This window comes from Suncus etruscus, chromosome 12 (genome assembly GCF_024139225.1).
Source record: "Suncus etruscus isolate mSunEtr1 chromosome 12, mSunEtr1.pri.cur, whole genome shotgun sequence".
Taxonomy (NCBI): Eukaryota; Metazoa; Chordata; class Mammalia; order Eulipotyphla; family Soricidae; genus Suncus; species Suncus etruscus.
In genome coordinates this window covers 40,529,542-40,555,292 of record NC_064859.1, presented here as the reverse complement: position 1 = coordinate 40,555,292, position 25,751 = coordinate 40,529,542, and the positions used below count along the sequence as shown (strand labels likewise).

Here is a 25,751-nt window from a genome sequence, read left to right as displayed (position 1 = left end):
GAAAAACCTCTTCCTGTTTTCAGTTTTAAATACATAATACTAATTTTTCTAAGAGTTGATTCTGTATTTGTTGCTCTAGGTTTTTTATTTTGCTTTTTTTTCTTTAAAGGCATTTTCCTCTGCAAATCACATTTTTTCTTTCAGTGTAGAACTCTTGTTCATATATAGAACTTTTGTCTTAAAGTATCTTAAGCCTATTTAAGTTACTTAAACCAAATGACTTCCTCAGAGTTGTGTAGTATATAACTGTATACTGATTAGAATATGGTTGTATAACTATAATATATAGTTGTCATTTATATTTGTATAGTGTACTGCTGTGTATTTTGTATCATATAAATGCTCATAGTGCATAGTTAAATAGTTTATGGTTTATAGTTGTATAATATATCATTATATAATTATATAGCATATTATAAAGAGTCATTAACCATGTAGTTGCATTGTATAGTTGTATATCCTCCCTTGAGAGGCACTATCCAAAAGGGTCTAAGTCTATAGCCATAGCTCAGTAAAAGTGCTCGCCTTTCTTCTATGAAGTTCTGGGCTATTTCCTAGCACCTCAATAACAGTAATAGCAACAGAGTCACAGATATGTCGCTATATTGGACTTCCTCACCTAGATGGTCCAGAGGCATCCAAAAAATCCAAAACTGTGAGTGAATTAATTCCCTCTCCCTGAAAAATTATCTCCATTAGCACTGCTTTGCCATTCTTCCTTCATTTTAGTGAAATATATGCTTCTCCAAGGGGCCAAGAACTATTCTAGGAACTGTGTGTCCCAAGGACACAGTTACCAATCCCAGCTCTTCTAGGAGGGTAGAGAAAAGAATAGATCCCAAGTGGTGAATATTCCCATGCAGAACTATGGATAAAACACTCTTAGCAGTAAATTTTTCTGGAAATATTATTAGATATATACTATATTAAATGTAAAAGGGAAAATATTGTTAATGGCATATTCAGGGGCCTCTTGTGTCCAGAACAAATAAATTATTCCACTGGACTTGTCAAGAACTCTATTAATCAAAAGCATGTTGTTCAGGGTAGGTAAATTAATTATTCTCTTTCATTATTTTCTATTTAAAAATAGAAATATTGGTAAGTTCTGTAAGTTCTTCAACATTAAATGTGTTCACTATATGCCATGAAGTAGATCCCATGCTCAGCAAAAGCTCTCAGACAGAAAACTGCTTGATATCATTCTTGTCTCTATTTGTCGGGCCTCCCTGTTGGGAACAAAATGAGATTTTGTTAACTATTGAAGACAGAAGCCCTGTCTAGTGAATAAACACTGGAAATGAATGGGTCTGGAGTCAGGCAAAGTGCTACTACTTTCTAACTTTGTGACCTTATTGAGTTCCTGTATAAATCAAGCCTCATTTTTAAAAATTTAAAATTTTAGTTAAGTTCTTAATTTATTTTAAATTTAAGAAAAACAAGTCTCAATTTTTAAAATTTTAGCTAAGTACTTAGCTAAAAAGAGTTGTAAGATAATGCACACAGTATGTTCAGGACAGTGTAAAGCACTAAGTACTCAATATTTACTAATACTCAACATAGAAATGCAGTACATTATGAGGCATCTCAATGTCTTAAGAATGATGCCTGGGAGCCATTTGATTTGGCAAAAGGGAGATGAATAGTGATACTAATGAGAATAAATTCAGTGTCATTAGGGGACTACATGTCAGTCTGAAATGGGTGGCAGGGTGGGTAGAAAAAAAGAAAGTAAATATATTACATGAATACCTTTATTTAAAGATGTTCATAGGTAAGTTAAACAAGAAAAGAAGGTGGGAACTCGAGTCAAACTTGAAGATGTTTTGTTTGTGTACTGGTCTGATGGGCCACTAGAACCTTTATGCTCAGCTTCACTGCCCACTCAGGCCCACAGCTGTTCAGTGGAGTACTTTGTGCTCAGGGTCTTTTTGATCCACAGATGTGTGTGTGTGTGTGTGTGTGTGTGTGTAATAGGTCATTCATACTTGACTGCTTTTATTATAGCCCTGCGCAGTTGATATTTTTACACACTTTTCTTATTATGCTTTTCCTTAACAGGGGTTATATATACTATGAGAAAATTATATTTCCTTTCTATTATGTCCTATTAATTGATTTCATGATCCACTCACAATTCTCCAACATGGACAACATTCATTAGGACCAAATTTACAACCCTTTTAAGATTTTAGGATGTACTATAGGTAGTCTTTACTGATTCATATGTAAGTATATATAATTTTAAATGGTTTTACCCAAAAAGACTTGGGTCAATGATTGTCAATTAGAGAAGGAGAAGTCTCTTATGACTTCAATATGTTATGTGTGGCCAAAAGTGGATCAAAGTCTGGGACGGTTCTAGTCAAAAACACATTTCTATTGAGAAATGAGTGGTCATCATATTTGGCCTGATGTTTGGGGCCCATGTAAGTCAGTTCTATGATATTCTCCTCTGTATTGCATGATCCATCTCCCATGTTTGAGACTACTTTGTAGTTTTCCATAGGAGATGATCAGAGATGAGAGCATTGGCTGCTCAAGAATCCCACTCCAGCCTTTAATGGCAGTGCTTTGTGGTATCAAGAATAAGACTTGAGAACTGTTATCCTTCCTCCTCCATCCAAGCCCCTACGTTGGCCACATTCCATTCCACACTTGCTATGTAACTGCCTCTTCTCCACTTCCATAATACAATAGCTTTGTAATACTCTGAAAACAGGTGCGGACTTACTGGGCTTGATAGAGGTCATGTGAGAGACTCATATTTCCTCCTCCAAAGGGTAAACTTGAAACAGAAAATTTCACTTAGAATCTCATTCCTTAGGCATGAAGTTTACCTGCTAACACAGAGTGTTGGAAATAAAAGCACATCAAATGCTTCCAACTTATTTCTCTGGGTCACTCACTCCATGGTCTGCAGAGGGCTGGGCAGAAGTTTGTCATTCCCAATTCCCGTTTCCCATCAAGGTCTTTTCTTTCAGTCTTTCTAAAGAGAGCTCAGGCTTAAAAGGAAAATGGCCCCTATATATTTTCAAGGTGAAGGAATATCTAATGCTAATTTGAATTTGCACCTTGGGAGGCAAACAGAGGAACTGTCCAAAATTAAGGCCACCTGAGCACTCTTCCTCAATTCAAAGCAATATTCCCCTAGCCCCCCAACTGGTGAGCTATTGTTGATAAAGACATTAAGACCAGTTAGTAAAAGCACATCAACATTTTAACATTCAATATGTACATAAAGATTAGAGGCCAGGTATTTTACATAGGTGCCTGAATATTTTAAAATACAAAGTCCTGACACTTTCCTGTTCAATACCCTGTTCTTTGGTATGTTCTGCAGCTTATCTCTAAAGTCTTCGGCAGGATTATTTTTGCTCATGCTGCCTCTATATCTAAAAGGCACTAAACAATCTTATTCTATGCTTTCCTGCTGCATTTTTTGTAGGTGCAAATAATAATTCTATTTTTTCCTGCTATATTATTCTTATATTATTCTATATTATTCTTTCCTGTTATATTATTCTATATTAAATTATCCTCGGTGAAGATTTACAAATCTTTTTGCATTTTAATACCTAAACTATTTTTCCTTGGGGCATATCACATCCTTGGGCTATTTTGATAGGCTGACAAATTCCCACAGAGAAAACAGCTCCAACTCTTAATGAGGGGAGAGATCATAAAGGTCAGAAAATGCTGCCCTGTGCTCCTAACCAAGGTTTTTTAAGGGTGTTAATTCAAAGGGGTAGTTCTTATCTTATAATTAGGCATCCTGGAGTGTGGAGAGGTCAGAACATGCCTGACACTACATGTATTATCTCGATTGCATCAGTCAGACTTTGGTTGGTTGGTTTTAGAAACAAAAGATGCACAATAAGGAAAGTTGAGTTCTACTGCCTGAGAATTGCATACTTTTAAGTTTTTAATGATTTGGGGCAGAAAAAACATTGACAAATGGTTTTGATTTTGAGCCAAAGACTCATTCTAGTTCAGTTGTAGAAATGTGCTGTGATGTAGAAGGAAGCACATTGTTAAACTAAAGGGAGATTTTTTTTTAATCATTTTTTTATTTAAGCACTATGGTTACTCATAGAATGCACCAGTGCAACTTTCCCACCACCAATGTCCCTCATTTCCTCCACCAGCACTCTTTGCTTATCTCTGGGTCAGGCATTCTGCTTCTCTTTCTCACTATCATTGTCATGGTAGTGGTCAATACAGTTAGTGCTTTGTGATCACTCCTCCTTGTAGTAAGCATCCTATCATGGGCTAGTCCTTACAGGCCCTCATCTATATTGTCTCTGAATATCATTACACACTGTCTTATTTTTTTATATTTAAAGAGAGAACTTTAAAGCACTAAACACCTATTAGTCACTTCACTGTTCCTACTAATGCAAACATCAGAGCAAACCTGAAATTAAGTAATTAAGAAATTAAGCAAGACTTTGAAATTAAGTCCTAAAATAAAAAACGTACCTTTTTGAATTGTGTTCTGCATCATCAGTCAGTTGAATATGGCAAATAAATGAATTGGATTCTCTGAATCTTGCAGACAAGGCAAAATCAAATTGCCAGTGGAACACATTCCAATTGCCTGCATCATTGTTCATCTGCCTTCCTCACCGAGATGTGACATGCAGCTATTCTCATGCACTTCAGCATAAAGATGGTGTCTGTTTATTCATTACAATCATTACTTACTCATTCTCCACCCTTGCCAATTCTCATTACACAGTTTCTTTTTTTAAACTTAATGATGTACTTGTATCTTATCTGTGTATACATGATATGGGGCAGGAATGAAAAGAGACTAGGAATGTTCTTTGGTATGCATTTTGTCTCTAAAGTTTGGCAAGATTAAAAGAAGAGCAAGATTTGGGGAAAGTGCTGTGAGCATTATGGCTGAAGGCATGGATGGCATGTGTAACTGTCCTGATTAGATTGTTTTCCATCCTGAGAAATTGGTGTTGCTTTTCTGTGGAATGAAAAGTTAGCCCCTTAGGTTAGTTTCACTAAGGGCTACTCTCCTCTTCAGTGTATGACTGAGTTAGTTGTGCAGTGGTATGAATGCTGATTGTTCAACTGTAGAACAAATAAATTCCATATAACAAAGTAATTTGATTCCAAACAATGAAACTGGCCTGTCCATGAGATAACTATAGAATCTTAAGGGTGGGCCCGGAGATATAGCACAGCGGCGTTTGCCTTGCAAGCGGCCAATCCAGGACCAAAGGTGGTTGGTTCGAATCCCGGTGTCCCATATGGTCCCCCGTGCCTGCCAGGAGCTATTTCTGAGCAGACAGCCAGGAGTAACCCTGAGCACCGCCGGGTGTGGCCCAAAAACTAAAAAAAAAAAAAAAAGAAAAAAGAATCTTAAAGGTGAATTACCTAGGAAGGTCTCTCCTGAGGTGATTGATATCTCCAGACGTTTGAAAAAAATTTTAGTCTGAAAAACATTCATACCCACTCATTTTGCTTAAACTTCACCAAAAGAATCTCATTATTTATAATGTATTGATTGGTGTTGAAAATTGATACAAAAGACCCTAGAAACATGTTGTATGCTACTTTGATTCATCAAATTAGTAAGTATGTTTATGGTTTCGTGAGTATGTGTGTATTATCATTGTAATACATATTGATTCTTTTTCTGGATAGGGGTTTCATTTGTCTTAAACCTTTGGTGACTTTGTTTAAATGGAGATGCTGGCAATATGATATAAATGATATAAGAGCACATGCCTAATATGTGCAAGGCTTTGAATTTTATTCCCAGCACTGTATACTTCCCCGAGTCCCACTGTGTAGCCCTTGCTGGTATTTCCCTAGCCCTACTCTTTAAAAAAAAGAAAGAAAAATGGAGTCACTCTTGCACAGAAATGAAATGCTCCTTCTATAAATTATAGAAGTAAAATAATCAGAAATGGATTCTTGCCAATAGTAGTAACAGTGGGAAACAAAGCTGAATAAATATGAGGTCTGGGTACAAAGCCCTTTAGTCTAAAATAGGCTTCCAAGTGAACTTCTATGTGAATGACTTATTGAAGAGGGGTAACATTTTACAGTCATTTAGAAAAACATTTTCTTCTGTTTCCATTTTAGTATATTGAAATCAAACCATTACACTCTGTTGCTGCCATTCATTTTTGCTCATCCAGGGAAGATTTTCACAGAGTTCTAATTCTATAATAGATAACTCATATAAATTTATACTAACTGCACAATATGAACTCACAGAAATGTAGAAAATAACCTTATTGGTTAGCTACAGGTTAGGCTAGAGAGAATTGGTATTTGGAGTCTAGAGATCTAAGAGAAATTAATTATCTGATAATATTCCCTTAGTATTTCCAAAAGCAATTTAAGTTTAAAGGAATTTACTTCCTAGAATAACACTGGATATCTTCTTATAGTAATGGGTCATCTAGGTAACTCTGGAGCCTTCTTGTAAGTTGGTCTTTGATGTGAATACAAGGTAGTGTTGAAAATTACATTTTATGTAGAAATGGAGGTTTTAAACAATAGATTTAAGTTAGTGTATTCTATTTCTCAAGATTCTATTTTCTATCAACAGTGAGAATACTTCACATGATATTTTTGTCAGAGCTGACTTATAAACTGTGGTATGGAATTCTCTTTGGAGTATGAATATAAAACTACTACTTGAGTTCACAGTTCTAGTGGTGTAGCCTCCATTTAGCATAAAAGCTACAAACAAGGAATACCATATTCTAAGTCATTGATATCCACAGCCTGACAATTTCAACAGCCATTCAGAATAGGCTAGTAGGTCTAGACTTTCTTGACAGAAATGTGGAATTAGGGAATGTTAGAGAGCATATTGTTTACTCCCTCATTTTACAGAAACTAAACCTTGGGGAAATTGATTGGTCTAAGAGACAGTGTCACTGAGCAGTACTCAGTCCTATTTCTCCTTCCTCCTGGTCAATTTTTCTCCTCCTGAGGCCATTTTAAAGGAGATTACTCATTTTCATGTGTGTCTATGGTCTCATAGACTACCAGTAACGCAGGCCTAAAGACTTGAGAGCATCTTACAATTCTTTCAAGAAATCTTGACCTCCTTTGTTCAATCAGTAACCTATTTCTCTAGCAGGAAATGAGCCATCTTTCCACTTATTTTAATCTACTAAATTCTAGATCCAGGCTAGTTTAAACTTGAATTACTACCCAAGTAAGTGCCGCTCAGACTGACTGCAGTTATGTCAATTATTATAGTCAATTGCATCATAAATGAGAGAATCTCTTAAGGGGATTCTAACAGAATCCATAAAAACGTATTAAAGGATGTACAAAAAAGCAACATCAAAATGAATGTGAAGTGCATAATATTGAGCTTCTATCATGGATATAGGCATTTGATATAGTCTGTAAAAAGGCAACGCTAATAATAGACACTGAGATGAGACCAGTTGCTTTGAGAAACCCAAGAATTAGTGAATTAATTGCTGTGAAAGGAAATCTAGGAGGGAAAATAAACAGCTTCTGCAGTATGACAATATTAAGAAAAATGACTATTTTATTTGTCTTTTGATTTGAATAGATTGAGGTTTCTTTGACCTTTCACTCACTCAGGCTACTATAGGCAAAAGCTGAGCAGTTACTATAGGCAAACCGAACTAAACTGCTGCTTTCAGGGTGTGTGTGTGTGTGTGTGTGTGTGTGTGTGTGTGTGTGTGTGTGTGTGTGTGTGTGTGTGTGTTAAAGGATTTGGCAGGACTGGGGAAATAGCTTAATGCACTGAGCTCATACTTTGTATTCATGAGGTCTGAGTTTAGTCACTAGCATGGAAGATTTCCAGAATATGGAGTAACCCTAGCACAGAGCCAGTAGTAGTCACTGAACACCAACAAGCATGGCAACAACTAAAAATAAAGCAAAACAAAAAAAAATATAGTCAGTAGTTGAAAATTGAGTTTAGGGCCTGGAGAGATAGCAGAGCAGTGTTTGCCTTGCAAGCAGTCGATCCAGGACCTAAGGTGGTTGGTTCGAATCCGGGTGTCCCATATGGTCCCCCGTGCCTGCCAGGAGCTATTTCTGAGCAGATAGCCAGGAGTAACCCCTGAGCACCGCCGGGTGTGGGCCCCCCCAAAAAATTTTGAGTTCAAATCCCAGTACTATATTTCTATTAAACTCCCTCAGTTATATCCCTACCTATTGGTCCCAGGAATTGTGGAATGTGAGCACTGAAATACAGGCTGTCTGTCGCACAGCCCCCATCTCCTGAGCTTGGGAACCCCTATAAAGGATTTATTCATGCATAATTTTGTAATATAAATTTCACTTATTTCTGTTCACTGAAGAAATAGTCATCAACTGTAACCCTAAATCCAGTCTCAGAACATTTCAATAAGTCTCCCAATTTTTAAAAGATTTTAAATTGAATTACCATGAGATACAGTTTCAAAATTGTGTTTGAGTTTCATAGTGTCCAACACCTGACGCTTAAGTGCACATTTTCCTCCCCTCACCTCTATGACAGACATTTTTCTCTCTCCCTCTCCTTACTCTCTCTTTTCTCTTCTTCTTTTTTTTTTTTTTTTTTTTTTTTTTTTTTTTTTGTGGTTTTTGGGTCCACCTGGCAGCGCTCAGGGGTTATTCCTGGCTCCATGTTCAGAAATTGCTCCTGGCAGGCACAGGGGACCATATAGGATGCCGGGATTCGAACCGATGACCTTCTGCATGAAAGGCAAATGCCTTACCTCCATGCTATCTCTTTTTTCTCTTTCTTTTTTCCTTTTAGACACTGTGGTTTGTGATAGTGTTACTGAAGGGGTATCCTGCATACCACTTTACCATCTTTTAGTACCCAGTCCTTACCGAGAGTGATTATTTCCAACTATCATTGTCATTGACCCCTGTTTCCTTGCTGCCGTCCCACTGCCAGCCTTATGGCAGACATATTTATGGAATCCTCCTGGCCCTTGTCTCTATTGCCTACTCTTATTATTACCATGCTCTATGTCAGTGGTCGGCAAGCCATGGCTCGAGAGCCACATGCGGCTCTTTACACTTTTGTTTTGTTTTGTTTTGTTTTTTGGGCCACACCTGGCGGTGCTCAGGAGTTACTCCTGGCTATCTGCTCAGAAATAGCTCCTGGCAGGCACCGGGGACCATATGGGACACCGGGATTCGAACCAACCACCTTAGGTCCTGGATCGGCTGCTTGCAAGGCAAACACCTCTGTGCTTTTTAATGCGGCTCTTCTGTGTGCCAGGCGGCAGCTCCAGGAGTCAGGACTCTGCTCCTAGCCTGTGTCAGTGCACGCCCTGTGTGCAGCCCTGGCGGCCGGTTCCACACAGCTCTGATCAGAACCAAGGCCAATGTTCACATTAGTGTTTGTGACTTTGTCAGTTATTGTCAGGATGTAATTTTCTCCTCATTGTAAGGCAAATTTTACAGAATTTAACGTTATTGATAAATAATAAATAATATCGTTCTAAAGTTTCTGTTGTATTAGTTGTGTTATTTGTACTTGCATGCAGAATATTCTCAATAAAAACTTATTGAAACTAAAAACAGTGTACCATCCTATGTATTTTCGGTTTTAAAAATGTGGCTCTCAAAATAAATTTCAAACGTGTTTTGGCAAGATTTGGCTCAGTTGAAAAAAAAAGGTTGCCCACCACTGCTCTATGTTCATATATATCTCATGAATGAGTGCAATCAATCTATATCTATCGAAGTGTCTAGCCCTCTCTTTAACTTATTTCACTCAGCATAATAATCTCCATATCCATATATAAGCTAATTTCTTGATTTCACTTTTTCTAACAGCTGCATAGTATTGCATTGTGTAGATTACCACAGATTCCAGATTCTTTATCCACTCATCTGTTCCCAGGCACTTGGGTTGTCTCCAGATTCTGGCTATTGTGATTAGTGCTGCAATAAACAATAGGAATGCAGAGGCCTTTTCTATATTGCATTTTTGAGATTCTAGGATATATTCTTGCCAGGTCATATGGAAGCTCAATTTCTAGGGTTTTTGTTTTTTTGTTTTTGTTTTTGTTTTTGTTTTTTTGAGGAATATCCTTGTTGTTCTCCAAAAATTCTGAACCAGTGTATATTCCCATCAGCAATGAAGAAGAGACCTTTTATTCCTTGCATCCAAACCAACACTAATTGTTTCTGTTCTTTGTGATGTGTGACAGTCTCTGTGACATGACATATCTCATTGTTGTTTTCATTTGCATCTTGCTGCTGGTGGTTTTTGATAGAAGCATTTTTCACGTGCCTTTAGACCATCTATTTCTTTGAGAAAACTCATACTTTTTTCTCATTTTTTGATGGGGTTAGATTATTTTTCTTGTTAAGCCTTTCAGGTTTTTCTTGATAAGATCTTCCCCATTATCATATGGATATTGGTAAATAATTTCTCCCATTCTGTGGGTGAGTCTTTGCATCCTATTCACTATTTGCTTTGAGGTGCAGAAGCTAAGCTTCTTTGTTTAATGTAGTTCTATTTGCTTCCACTTGCTTGGTCAGTGGTGTTTCATCCTTGAAAATACTTTTATATTCAATATCATGGAGAGTTTTTTCTATGTCTTATTCTATATTTGTACTTTTACCCACAGGTTAGTCATAAGTCTACTTGTATTTATAAATGTTTTGTTTCTATACATTACATATTAAACAGTAGAATAATAGCTATTTGGATTACATTTTTTGTTTCTCCAGTCCCCACTGTATTCTTTCCATTTTCATTCTTGTGAGTAATGTGGATCTTAGTACCACATGCAGTCTTTATGTGGCATTTCTCTTCACTATATGTTATACTAGTATTTCCAGGATATATGATTTTTGCTTATTTTTTAAAGAGACAAATAACATTAATATATTTCTGGATTTTCAGTACTGTTCCATTAATCCTAAAGCTACCCTTATGTAAATATTAACTTTCTTCATTGTTGAAATTTTTATTATGATGTCTTTTTTAATATCTTTATACAATTTAATTACAAACATGATGTAATTGGGTTTCAGTCATATAAAGAACACCACCCCCTTCACCAGTGCAACATTCCCATCGCCAATGCCCCAAATCTCCTACCTCCCTACCTCCCTGCCTGTATTTGAGACAGGCTTTCTACTTCCCTCATTCATTCACATTGTTATGTTAAGTTGTCAGTGTAGTTATTTCTCTACTTGCACTCACCACTCTATGGTGAGCTTCATATTGTGAGCTGGACTTTCCAGCCCTCATCTCTATTGTCTCTGAGAATTATTACAAAAATGTCTTTTATTTTTCTTAAAATGCATAAATGAGCGAGACTATTCTGTGTCTATCTCTCTCCCTCTGACTTATTTCACTCAGCATAATAGATTTCTGCAACTCTACAACCTCCCGTGGGAGACCCCCGACCCGCGGGGGTGTGGAAATGAAGGTTGCTAGTTATTAGTGGGTTTGCCCGAGCAGAACCGACCTGTAAAGAAGAACTTGAGAAGTTAGTAAGAAGGGCCCTCAAGACAACGCATGCTGTTCAAAAGGGATTTATTGTCGGGGGGAATCAGCTTTTAAGGGCTGAAATACGTCAGAGGGTGTTACAAGTTTTCCACCAATCACAGTTACAGGCATTCATTAGCATAAGCTGGGGCAGGTAATAGGGAGGGGCAAAGAGGTAGAGAGCACGTTTTACCTGAAGGCATAAGATTCAAACAGTTCTATAAATTATACTCAACAAGCATAAATAGAACATCAGCTGTAATCCTTTAGCTAACACAAAGGCAAGTTGCTCTATATTTTTCTTTCTGGCTGGATGTATTGGGCTGCTTTGAATTACTTTAGTATTTGTCTATTTCCTTTGTTCTCAAGGCATGGGCACCTTTGGTCACGTGAGTGACCAGATTAGGAATTATGTTCTAGGTTTCATCAGCTAGGCTCCCCACAGATTTCATGTACATCCATGTATAGGAAAATTTCATGACTTTATCTCATGATGACTGCATAACTTTTGTGGCCCAGTATGTGGTCTATCTTGAAGAATGTCCTATGTGCATTGAAATGTTTGACTTTTGGAGAAAGAACAGCCTTCTATATATCTACTAACCCCTCTTTTACATTTCCTTCTTCAAAGCCAGTATTTCTGTAATGAGTCTTAGCCAGGTTGATCTATCAAGTTGTAATAGAACGATGTTGAAATCTTCATCTATTATGTTGCTATTAATGTCTTTCTTTGCATATTCTTTACAGTGATATGCAGATTTCAGGATCAGACTCTTCAAAGGATCAGTTTCTTCATTTGCACAAAAAAAACCAAGCAAAATTTTTTTGTATTTTTATTGAATTATATTGACACTATATCAGTTTGGAAGCCATGGTTATTAATGCCAGGTCTTCTATGAACATACATTACTCCATTTGTTGGATACTACTTTCTCTCAACAATGTTGTATAGCTTTGAGTGTATAGTTATTTTGTTTATTACTAATTATTCCTCCTCTGTTCTGTTCAAAAGTATCATTTTCAGTTTGTTCATTGCCAATACATATAATTTATTTTTGTTTATTTTGTGAAACCATGCTAAACTTAATTCTGGTAGCTCTGGGATGAAGTACAGAATTTTTGCCTATAAAGGATCAGATTATTTGTGAATAAAGGTGGGTTTTTTTTATTTTGCCTTTATAATTTAGATGCTTTCCTTTTTCTTTTCCTCATATACTGGCTAGAACCTCAAGAATCATGTTGAGGGGCTGGAGAGATAGCATGGAGGTAAGGCATTTGCCTTTCATGCAGGAGGTCATTGGTTCGAATCCCAGCGTCCCATATGGTCCCCCGTGCCTGCCAGGAGCAATTTCTGAGCATGAAGCCAGGAGTAACCCCTGAGCACTGCCGGGTGTGACCCAAAAACTACAAAAAAAAAAAAAAAAGAATCATGTTGAATAGAAGGGGCAAGAGAGCCTTGTCAGGGGCCGAAGCTGTAACACTTCAGTAGGGCATTTGTCTTGAACACAACGGACCTAAGACAGACCGCAGTTTGATCCCCCAATGTCTCATATGGTCCTCCAAGCCAGGAGTGATTTCTGTTTGCACAGCCAGGAGTAACCCCTGAGCATCACCAGGTGTGGCCCAAAAACAAAAGGCAAACAAACAAACAAAAGAGCCTTGTCTTGTTTCATTGTTTGCTGCTTTCTCCACACATTAAAATGCCCCCCAGACCAGTAATTTTTTAATAATTACTATTTTTTCTAAAAATAATAACATGCCATTCATTCAAAATTATTTGCCTATAGCATATAAGTTATATTGATTATAATTGCCATTTTAATCTATACATTCCAACATCTGAGTCTTCTAGGATTATAATATATTCACTATTTTTAACCTTGAAAATTGGTCAGATTTTCTTGCTTTTTACATAATTTTGAATTGTATAATGGAAAAATTGAATATTATGTTTTAAGACTTTGATTCCTGTTTAAATTCTTTAGGAAAATTTGACTCCTTTTCCTGAGACAAAAAGGTTTTTAGAAATTCACTTAGAGAAAACTGAAGAGAAAGAGAAATATATCTTCAAGAGAGAATATGGGTTTTTAAAATTTATTTTCTTAACTATCATTAGCTAAAAATATTTTTTCAAATTTTGTGCTATGGTTCCTACATCTATTCAGTTTTTAAAGCCTGTGCCCAACAACATAGAAAAGTATTCCAGAATACATAGCTAACTAAATGTATATTCCATTCTTCTTCAATAGTGTGGCTTCTCCATAAAGAATCTGAAACTATACTTTATCTGTGATCTTTCCTCTCTGCATTGAGTTTGTCTAAAAATAATTGATTTTTTTAATCTTTTTTAGCAACAGAAATCCACAGTAAATGTATCAAAGAAAAATAAATCAAAAAAACTGGATCCTCTCAAAGGCCAGAAAGTTATTGCACGATGTGATGAAAATGGATTTTATTTTCCAGGTAGATATTTTATTTTCTAATATTCCTTGGTTAAAAATACAGTAGTGTATATCAGAAGTTCTAAAACTGCTTTCCTTAAACATTAACATTTTATTAAAATATTTCACTTCTAATTTAAAATAATAAGGTGATATTATATTTGTAAATCCTCCTGAAAATCATGAAGAAAAATAGAAAAGTATTTACTTTAATGTTTCCTTTGCTTGGTAAACAAATTACTATTTGTCTGCTCTGTTCTAATATGTAACATTACAATAGTATAAAATTCCATAAGATAAAAATTCTTTTCTGTCGTGGAGACTAATAACAACCAAATAAATTATTTAGTGTCTGATACAGTTCTATAAAAAATTCAAATCATAAGGGGAGTCAAGAGTATCAGGAAAAAGGTTGCAGTTTTAAATATATTTATTTTAAAAGATATTTATTTAAGCATCATGGTTACAAAAATTTTCATGGTTGAGTTTTAGTCATGCAATATTCACATTTATGCCACCAGTGTCACTAGTTTTCCTCACAACTTCCCCCCGTCTACCTTTGTGGCAGATATTTTACTTTTCTCTAACACACATTCCTTTTTTCCTTTTTTTTTTCCCTTTTTTTGGTTTTTGGGCCACACTTGGTGGCACTCGGGGTTTACTTCTAACTCTACACTCAGAAATTACTCCTGGCAGGTTTGGGGAACCATATGGGATGCCAGGGATTGAACCTGGGTCTGTTCTCGGTTGTCAGTATGCAAGGTAAACACCCTACCGCTGTACTATTATTCTGGCCATCTTTTTTTTTCTTTTGGCACTGCGGTTTGCACTATTATTAATGAAGGCATATCATGCATATCAATTTAAACCCTTTCAGCATCCAGTTCTTATCCAGAGTGATCAGTTCCAACTTTCATTGTCATAATGGACCCTTTCTACCCTCACTGCATTGCTCCACTACTGTGGCAAGATTCCTACGATGGACTGATCTTCCTGACCTTCATCTCTATTGTCTTTGGATACTATTATCATACTATTCTTTATCTCACAAATGAATGAGATTATTTCATGTCTATCCTCCTTCCTCTGACTCATTTCATTTAGCATGATAATCTCTATATCCATCCATATATAAGCAAATTTCATGACTTTAATTTTTTCTAACAGCTGCATAGTATTCCATTGTGGAGCCATATCACAGATTCATCCACTCCTCGGTTCTCAGGTACTTAGGTTGTTTCCAAATTCTGGAAATTGCAAATAGTATCAATGAACATAGTGATGAAGATGGCTTTTCTGCAAGGTGTTTTTTGGTTCCTAGGGTGTATTCCTAGGGTGGTATTGCTGGGACATATGGGAGCTCAGTTTCTAGGTTTTTGAAGAATATCCATATTGACTTCCAAAATGCTGAACCAGTCTACATTCCCACCAGCAGTGAATGAGAGTCCTACCTCCCCACATCCAAGCCAACACTGTGTACCAGTCTCTGTGGAGTGAGATGTTACTTCATTGTTGTTTTGATATGCATTTCCCTGATGATTAGTGATGTGAAGCATTTATTCATGTACCTTTTTGCCATTTGTTCTTTGACCACTTATTTTTTCTTTGAGGAAATGTCTGTTCATTCTCCCCATTTTTGGATGGAGTTAGATGTTCTTTTCCTGTTAAGTTCTATTGATGCCTTGTATATCTTAGATATTAACCACTTGGATATTAATACCCATTATTTGATGAATAATAGTCGTGTAATAATTGTGTAAATAGTTTCTCCCATTCTGTGGGTAGTCTTTATATCCTAGTAACTGTTTCCTCTGAGGTGCAGAAACTTCTCCATTTAATGTAGTCCCATTTGTTTATCTTTGCTTTCAACACTTGCTTGGCCAGTGTTGTTTCATCTTTGCAGATGGCTTTAACTTAAATATATGGAGTCTTCTGCCTATGTTTTCCTCTGTATACTTTATGGTTTCAGGTTTGATATCAAGATCTTTAATCCTTTTTGTTTTGTTGGGCCACACCCAGCGGCACTCAGGGGTTACTCCTGGCTCTGAGCTCAGAAATCGCTCCAGGCTCAGGGGACCAAATGGGATGCCAGGGATCAAACCCAGGTTCGTCCTGAGTCAGCCATGGGCAAGGCAAACACCCTACTACTGTACTACCACTCTGGCCCCAGTCTTTAATTCATTTTTATTTTACTTTTGTGCATAGCATTAAAGAGAGGTCTGAGTTTACTTTTTTGCATGTAGTTGACCTTTTATTCCAGAACCACTTGTTGAAGACCACTTGCTCCACTTTAGATTTCTTGCCCCTTTATCAAAGATTAATTGACCTGGGAGGCAGTCTCAGAATACTCAAGGCTAAATATGGGTCTATAAAAAGTTTCCAGAGGTGCAAGTTGTTGTATGTTGTATGACTGTAAGTCAATCATGGACAACTTTATCTGTGGAGGGAAAAAACTTTATTAACTTGTAATCATAGTGTTTAAATAAAAAAAATTTAAATAAAAAGAAAAACCTCCCAAGGGGCTAGAGTGCTACTACAGTGGTACAAGCTGGTTCATTCATCAGCATTCCATATGGCACCTGAGCCAGACAAGTGTGATTCCTGAGCAAAAAGAACATTACAGGGTATTCTGTAGAAAAGAAAAGAAGAGAGAGAGAGGGGAGAGAGAAAGAGGAGAGAGAGAGGAGAAGAGAGAGGGTGGAGAGAGAGAAGAGTAGAGAGGGTGGAGAGAGAGAGAGGAGAGACAGAGAGGAGAGAGAAGAGAGAGAGGAGAGAGAGAAAGAAGAGAAAGAAAAGAAAGAAAGAAAGAAAAGGAAAGAAAGAAAGAAAGAAAGAAAGAAAGAAAGAAAGAAAGAAAGAAAGAAAGAAAGAAAGAAAGAAAGAAAGATAAAGAAAGAAAGAAAGAAAGAAAGGAAAGAAAAGAAGAAAGAAAGAAAGAAGAAAAGAAAGAAAGAAGAGAGAGAGAGAGGAAGGAAGGGAAGGGAAGGGAAAGGGAAAGGGGAAGGGGAAGGGGAAGGGGACGGGGACGGGGACGGGGAAGGGGAAGGGGAAGGGGAAGGGGAAGGGGAAAGGAAAGAAAGGAGGAAAGGAAGGAGGAAAGGAAGGAGGAAAGGAAGGAGGAAAGGAAGGAGGAAAGGAAGGAAGGAAAGGAAAGAAGAAAGAAAGGAAGAAAGAAAGAAAGAAAGAAAGAAAGAAAGAAAGAAAGAGAGAGAAAAGAAAGAAAGAAAGAAAGAAGAAAGAAAGAAGAAAAAGAAAGAAAGAAAGAAAGAAGAAAGAAAGAAAGAAAGAAAGAAAGAAAGAGAAAGAAAAAGAAAAGAAAGAAAGAAGAAAAGAAAAAGAAAAAGAAAGAGAAAGAAGAAAGAAAGAAAGAGAAAAAGAAAGACAATAGAAAGGAAGAAAGAACAGAAAGAAAGAAAAAGAAAGAGAAAGGAAAAGCATGTAATAAATCACTTAGAGGAGGACGAACAAACCAAAGGGTACTCTTGAGTGAGAAACTTCTGAACAGATGGAACAGTGGTACAGAGTGGTGAGTCTGGACAGCATATGGACACATTGCCAGTGTGGTTTGATCCATGAAATTTGGCCTAAGGCTTCCTACAGCCTGTGATTTTGAAGAAATAAGCCAGGCAGAATGTAGTCAGCTCTTTAAGAGAGGGTTCTGTACATATCTGACTATACTTTTTTTTCAGTGCACATGGAACATTCTCCAGGATAGACCACATGCTGGGGCATAAGAAATGTACCCATCACATTACAAAATCGAAATTATATCAAATATTTTTCAAACAGCAAAGTCATAAAGGTAGAAATTAATCATCAAAGGAAAGTGAAAAAACTCTGTCTAAAACTGAACAACAGATGGCTAATTATTGAATTAAAGAGGAAGTAAAAAATTAAAATATTCCTTGAAATGAATAAGAATAAAGATAGATACACCAAAGCCAATGGGATATAGCAAAGGGAGTACTAAGGGGGAAGTTCATAGCATAATAAGCTTATGTTAAGGAAGGAGAGAATGTCCAAGTCAGCAACCGAATCTCATAACCGGAAACTCTAAAGAAAGAGTAACAAATTAATTTTAAAGAGGAAAAAAAAGAAAATAATAAGCATTAGAGCAGAAAACCATGAAGGGTTAATGAAATCAGGATCTGGTTTCTTTGAAATCATATACAAAATTTACAAGAGTTTAGTTAGACTTATGAGGGAAAAAAATCAAAGCTCAATTAATGAGATAAGAGATGAGAAAAGAACAATTGATTTCTCAGAAATACAATAACCCTGAGCTTGCTATAAAAAAATTTTTTTTGTTAGAAGTTGTAGTGATAGTACATTAGGCAGGGTGTTTGCCTAGCATGTGGCTTACCCCCACATCCCAGCATCCCAAATGGTTTCCTGAGCTTGCCAGGAGTAATATCTAAGCATCACTAGGTGTGACCCAAAAGCCAAAAAAAATTTTATGATAATATAATGAATAAGTTAGAAGTTATGAACGCATTTTTAGAATCACGAAACCTCCCAATACTGAAAGTAGAAAATCCTAAGAAAATAAATCAAAAGTATGAAAATTAGGGCCAGAGTGATAGCACAGCAGTAGGGTGTTTGCCTTGCATGTGGCTGACCTAGAATGGACCTTGGTTTGATCCTTGGCATCCCATATGGTCCCTCTTGCCAGCAGTGATTTCTGAGTGCATAGCCAGGAGTAACCCCTGGGTGTCACTGAGTGTGGCCCAAAAACCAAAAAATAGTATGAAAATTAGAACAAAATTCAAATTCATCTCAGGTAAAAAGCTCAGGTCTAGACAGATTCACTAGTTCTACCAAACTTTCAAAGATTTATCACCGATACACCTCAAGCTCTTCTAAAGTATTAAAGAAACAGAAGCTCTTCCTAACAACCTTTATGAAGCCAATATTACCTAATATAAAGTAGATAGCGATATTACTAAAAAAGAAAATTATAAGCCAGTACTCCTGATGAATATTAATGCAAAGGCAATGTACAGAATCTTAAACTAATTTTAACTATCAAAAGGCTCATCACTGTAGCCATTAGGGAGAAAAATGAAATCAACTACATTCAAGTTGAAAAGGAAGTTAAACTCTCACTATTTGCAGATAAAATGATGATATATATAGAAGACCCTAAAAATTATACACTCACACACAAACACCAAAATCTTTTAAAAATCTCTTGGAAACAATAAACCAATACAGTGGGGGCAAGAATGATGGCACAAGCGGTAAGGTGTCTGCCTTGCCCACACTAGCCTAGGATGGACCACGGTTCGATCTTCCAGCGTCCCATATAGTTCACCAAGCCAGAGACGATTTCTGAGTGCATAGCCAGGAGTAATCACTGAGTGTCACCGGGTGTGGCCCCAAAAGCAGAAAAACAAACAAATAAAAAAAATAAACCAAAATAGCAAAGTAGTAAACTACAAAAATCAATATACAAAATATGTTGAGCTTTTGTATGAAAATAGCAAACTAGAAAAGAGGAATAAAAGATAAATACATTTAACATATTGTTCACATGTTATGTTATCCTAAGAGCAATGTGATTCTTAGTTTGGATTTTGTTATCTTAAAAATATACAGCTTTCCCCCCCTTTCAAATATTAAAATAGTGTCCAAAAGTACCAACTACCTAGGAATCAATTTAATGAAGAATGTGAAATATTTATACACCAACAATGAAATGATGTTAATAAAGTAAATAAAAAAGAACACTCAAGAATTTAAAAATATGGGGCCGGCAAGGTGGCGCTAAAGGTAAGGTGTCTGCCTTGCAAGTGCTAGCCAAGGAAGGACCGCGGTTCGATCCCCCAGCGTCTCATATGGTCCCCCCAAGCCAGGGGCGATTTCTGAGCACTTAGCCAGAAGTAACCCCTGAGCATCAAATGGGTGTGGCCTGAAAAAACAACAACAAAAAAATTTAAAAATATTTTGGGTTCATAGATTGGAAAAATTAACTTTTCAAAATGACCACTCTTCTCAAAAAATATTAAATAGACTCAATGCAATTCTATCAAAATTCCAATGAAATTTTTATGGAATTATAAAACTCCTGTAATGATCAAATAAACCCTGAGAAATAAAAGCACTGCATTTTCTGACTTTGTTATACTATATAGCTATAGTAATTAAAACTGTATGGTACCAGAATGAAGGTACACTCTGAGACCATTGGAATAGATTGATAACCAGAGATAAATCTTCAGATATATGGATCTATGACAAAAGAGCTGTGTGTCTAAAATATAGAGTAACATTTCAACAAATGTTGATGAGAAATCCAGTCACATACAAAGTATTAAAATTGAATTCCTTGCTTCATACTACAAACAAAAACCAATATAAGCTGAATTAAAGAACTCAATATTGGACGAGAATACATAAGATAAATTGAAGAAAACATAGGTTGACCTCTTCAAGATATGGCTTCAGGAGCCAGAGAAATAGCATAGAGGTAGGGCATTTGCCTTGCATGCAGAAGGACAGTGGTTAGAATCCCGGCATCCTAAATGGTCCCCCGAGCCTGCCAGGAGCGATTTCTGAGCGTAGAACAAGGAGTAACCCGAGTGCTGCCAGGTGTGACCCCAAAACCAAAACAAAAGAACAACAACAAAAAAAGATATGGTTTTCAGAGGTATGTTCAGTGATTTGGCTGTTGGTAAAAACAACAAAAACAAAAATAGACAAATGGAACTGCATCAAACTAAAAAGAATGCATGGGGGAAAATTCTGGATTAAAATTGGAAGTTACTTGGGTTAAAACTAAATAAAATTGAAAGTTACTCTGGATAAAAGTTTTTCTTATTCAGATAAGATTATCTGAATAAAATTTTTCCAGATAAAATTATCTGGAAAAATTTATTCAGTTAAGATTATCTGGATAAAAATTGAATAGGAGAAAATATTTGCACACCATACATACATCAGATAAGGGTCAATATGCAAGCCCTCAAAAAGGCCCAACAGAAAAATATCAATAACCCCATTAAAAATAGGGAGGGGAATGAACACTTCCTTAGAGAGGAACAAAAACAGAATGTCATAAGCACCATCTTCAAGTGTGCGATTCTTGATCAGAAGGATGATAAGGGGAAAATAAGGGGAAGAGGATGAAATACTGATTTTCATGTGTGTGTGTGTGTGTGTGTGTGTGTGTGTGTGTGTTTGAAAACATTTTTCTTCAAGGTCTTTGACAATTTAAGAGCCTTGGAACCAACTTGAAAATTAGAAATACTTCTTGTTTCCATGTATATGCCACTTTGCTAAGGCCAGCAAAGGAGATGGACAGTGTTCTTATGCTGGAGAGCCCAGTTGGAGTGTGGAATATTAACCTGTAAATGTGTCCCAGTAAAATGTGTCCCTGTAAAAAATGTTCCTTAAAATGTATAATACCCTCTGAAAGTGAAACTAAATTTCAGCAAGAATAAATGACTAAATGTATGAACCTTAATGCAGGCCTTCTCTTTTCCTATTATAATAAACACTTTGAGTAGAACAAGAAAACTTCTTGTCTTTTCATTTTTATTTTTAAAAACTGTATGTTCTGGGAGACTGTGGGGTGCATTCAAACCAGTGATTTTTTCATTTGTTGCAATAGTTGATAAAAGCTGATGATGAAAGTTTATTTTCTTTCTACTTTCATAATTTAGCAACTTCAAGTTTTCTCTAAATATTACAACAGGAAACAAGGCATAAGCAAATACCTGCCTCCACATGGCAATCTGTGGGTAGTAAGTGTACAAGAGAGGACATTTCTTTCTGATACAATGATCCCTCAGAATAGTTGCTGGTAAGGCTGAATTGACAGATTTCCCACATTTTCTGGCCTTTCCAGCTCCATACGAGGCATTGCACTTCACCTTGTGAACTGATCTAGTCAGTATCCAAAAACATCTAGTGGAGCAATTAGGAGGGCAGAAAACCTACCACAGAAGCATTTCTGTAAGTAAGGATGATGTTGTAAGAAGCTGAGGAGGACATTGACAAATCCAGGGTAACATCCCCAGCTGACTAATGTGAACTGAATTTAACAGTGTTGTAACTCATCACAGCTAACCAGAATTTGCATGATTTGCCTAATTTTTCTCACACAAAAGAAACAATTTGGGGACACATCCAGCAGTGCTTGGGGCCTACTCCAGGCTCTGCACTCAGGAATTACTCCTGGAAGTGCTCAGAGACCATATGGGATGCCAGAGATCAAATGTAGGTCAGTGTGTGCAAGGCAAGCGCTCTAATTGTTTATTACCACTCCATCCCCAAAACATTTAATTGTTATTGAGGTAGTAGGCCATTATTTTAGGCATACCTCATAACGTATTAATAGCTCTATTTACTAACATTAAGTTCTTGTCTTCTCTAACATTAAGCCTTGTTCTGTCCTTTTTCATTTGTTTCCATACAGGAGTTGTAAAGAAGTGTGTGAGCCCTACTCAGGCACTGGTAGACTTCAGGTATGGTGACACCAAGGTTGTACCCATCTCCTTCATCACACCTGTGGGAGGTGCCATGCCCTGCCCACTGCTCCAGGTACCTGTCCTCTGATTCTTTCTTTGTGAATAAAAGAAACCCCAAAGTGAATGAATGAGGGAAGTGGAAAGCCTGTCTAGAGTACAGTTGGGGGTGGGGGTGGGGGAGAGGGAGATTTGGGACATTGGTGGTGAGACTGTTGCACCATGAAGGGGGGGTTGTTATTTACATGACTGAAACCCAACTACAATCATATTTGTCATCAAGGTGTTTAAATAAAGATATTAAAAAAAAAACCATGAGTCACTGCTGGACACATTGCTGAATATCTGATTAATTTCCTGTGGAGGGCTTTTACTGAGGAAGTTCTGTTCTTGAGATTGCAGTCGACCTTGCATTTCTGGAGATTGATATGAGACTTTAATGTACTTACCATGCATTCCATCACTGATAGAGTCCACTGACTGTGAACTCACCTGATTATAGTTCAATGAGCTATGCTGTATTTGACCCATATGCATACCCTATCCTCTTCCCTGCACCGAGGTCAGAGGGAGAAGTATGGGGCCTTTAGTTATTCCTGTTTCTTGGGAAGTTTGAGAGAGAGCATATCTGTTTACTTTCCTATGACACTAATGTGCTCAAACAAGTGACTCACTGTCTCCAAATGCCCCCCCCCGTAAGATATTCTTTCTTCTGAATAATCATCCTTTTCATTTTTCCTCATGGATTCTAGATATTATTTACTTGGTATCTCTGCTGAGATTGGTCTTGAAGCACTGAAGCAATGCCATTTATATGCTGGAGGCTCTGGAGTGCTAGAACTCTAGCAGGGCAGGGAACTTTGTGCCCCCTCTTGAAGCCCCAATGTTTTAAACCCTAAGGCCTAGTGTGCCCTGGAATTTTATCAGCTTCACATCTTTTCCAAATTAATACAGCTTGAGACATTTTAAAATAAGGTACATGAATGCAAGATACAATGTGCAAGCAAACATTGGTTGTGAATTGTATTCTCATCATAGGTTGGAGATTATGTGTTTGCCAAAATTGTGACTACCAGTGGATTTGACTTCTATGTCCCTGCCATAGTCATAGCACTTCCAAATCAAAATGTGGCTGAAGATAAATTCTACACAGTTCTGAAATGTAACAACCGGAAAGTACGTATATTTCTGTGTAGACAAGTTTCTCCCACTGCAGAAAGTTTCTCTTCGTTTACCCCTGACTTTCTTCTGGGCAAGTCTTGAATGGTTTCACTAACTGTTTCCATTACCCCGTCCCCCCACCCACTTACTCAAGTTTGGCTATTCCAACTGCACAGCACACATCTGCTCTGCTTAGGCCTCAGTTGTCATCTGATTCTTCTAACAGACTTTGGGCGTCAGTCCACAGTGGCAATGGGGGATGCTATCCTACTCCCATTCCTGATGTCATCAGTGTCCTTCCAATTTCTTCCCACACTGATGCTCCCTGCAGACTGTTCCTGCTTTTGACTATTTATTGGTTCTGTTTCTCGTGTATGTGTGTGTGTGTGTGCATTTACATAGGAGGAAATATGTTTCTCCATTTACAAATGTGATGCTATCCCGCCCTAGATTGCCTGATGCCCGTTCCACCCCCACATCTGCTTTTCCCATCAGCCTCATGGAGATACCTCAAGGTGCAGCCTTGATGATCAGACCCACTCTCCCTATATTCTTTCCAAAAATACTTCTGTTACCCCAAAGACTCGGTCCAAATGTGATTTTCTTCTAACTACACACACCCCTCTCCTGCCCAAGGACATTCTCTGCCAACAGTGCAGTACACTCAGTTTCAGTGATGGGAAACAGAGGCCAAGGAGTCAAGTTGGATTCAAGTTCTATTCCGTTTATTCAGAGCAAAATGTGGAATATTTATACTCAATTTCTTGACAAGTCATAATTTTTAGACAAAGCTAATTTATCAAAAAAGGCATAGGGGCAAATTGTTCAAGGCATTTTTCTGATGCAGGACAGTTTCACTTTTGAAGCAGCAAAAAGCTTCTCGGTAGCAAGGTCAATTCAGAATTGTCTTGATTTTATTTATACTGAATTGGGGCCTGAAATGTTAACACTTACTATGACTACATGTAGGCTAATAGCAAAGTTAGATTAGGGGTTGAGTAATACTTCTATAAGACTTAATAAAAATACTTGAATTTATGCAAATGTTCCTCATAGGGTGTGTTTATATAGCTGAGTAATCTTTAAGAGAGGTTCTAGGAAAAGTGAGTAATGATTATTAGATACAGAATATTTCAGCTCATGTAAATGTTAAATATGAGTAATCTTTAGAATACCAGCTGAAATTATGTCTCAATTAAGATTTGTGCTACATCCCCTTATTTCCTGAATGTCTCATGGACAGACAACCAAGGTTTTTTTCAGGGCCCTAATGCCTGTGAGTACAGGTTATTTTTTCAAGTATCTTTTCTTACAGGTTTCATTTTCCATGCTGCTCTCTCCAGCAGAGTACAGGATGCTTTGAAAAAGTTCCTGTACTAGCAGACAGCTTTTTAAAAAAAAATCTCCCCTAGGTAGTTAGGGCCTTTTTTTTTTTTTTTTTTTTTGGTTTTTCAGGCCACATCCATTTGATGCTCAGGAGTTACTCCTGGCTAAGTGCACAGAAATTGCCCCTGGCTTGGGGGGGACCATATGGGATGCCGGGGGATCAAACTGTGGTCCTTTCCTTGGCTAGCGCTTGCAAGGCAGACACCTTACCTCTAGCGCCACCTCGCCGGCCCCATTTAGGGCCTTTTTAAACTTGGTGCCTTCCCAGGTCTAGGGATTTGTTAACACAGGGGATGTAGCACACTGTCCTGTGGCTTTCTTGCCAGGGTACCAGTACATAAAGGCAAAGATTAAGTTATGTTCATCTGTGTATCCCTGGAAAAGAGAAGATTCTCAGTTGCTCTTTAATTTTCTCAAATAAATGATGCTCCTAAAACTTGTGTTGCCTGGTGAACTGTTTTATATGCCAAGAAAATAGTTGTTGGTTGAAAACCAATTGCAAACAAAATAATAGTGATTAAGTTCAGAGTGATAATTCAATGGGTTAGAACACATGTGGGAAGACCTGAATTCGATCTCCAGTACTGCATGATCCCCTGAGCTAGGAACATTCCCAGAATACCAGTAGGTATGACCCCAAAACAAAGTTCCATTGAATACTCAGAATGCATCCATTGAAAAACTTTAAGGGTAGATAACAATCTTATTTTTCATATGAAAGCTAAAACAAAGGTTAAGTTGCACATGTGTTTGCAGTAGGATTAACCTAGATTGTTCTGTGGCAACATGTGAAATTTATATTCCTGTCTGATTACTGTACAGAAT

The 25,751-nt window shown here is 37.2% G+C and overlaps 1 protein-coding gene across 1 annotated transcript in view; it reads left to right on the top strand.

Moving 5' to 3' along the window:
- VWA3B (von Willebrand factor A domain containing 3B) overlaps positions 1-25,751 on the top strand; it is a 240,712-nt gene that overhangs the window by 202,967 nt on the left and 11,994 nt on the right. Inside the window, exons 23-25 of the mRNA XM_049784589.1 lie at positions 13,822-13,933; positions 22,331-22,455; positions 23,418-23,555. Coding sequence (XP_049640546.1) covers positions 13,822-13,933; positions 22,331-22,455; positions 23,418-23,555 — 375 coding nt within the window. The remainder of the gene's footprint in view (positions 1-13,821; positions 13,934-22,330; positions 22,456-23,417; positions 23,556-25,751) is intronic.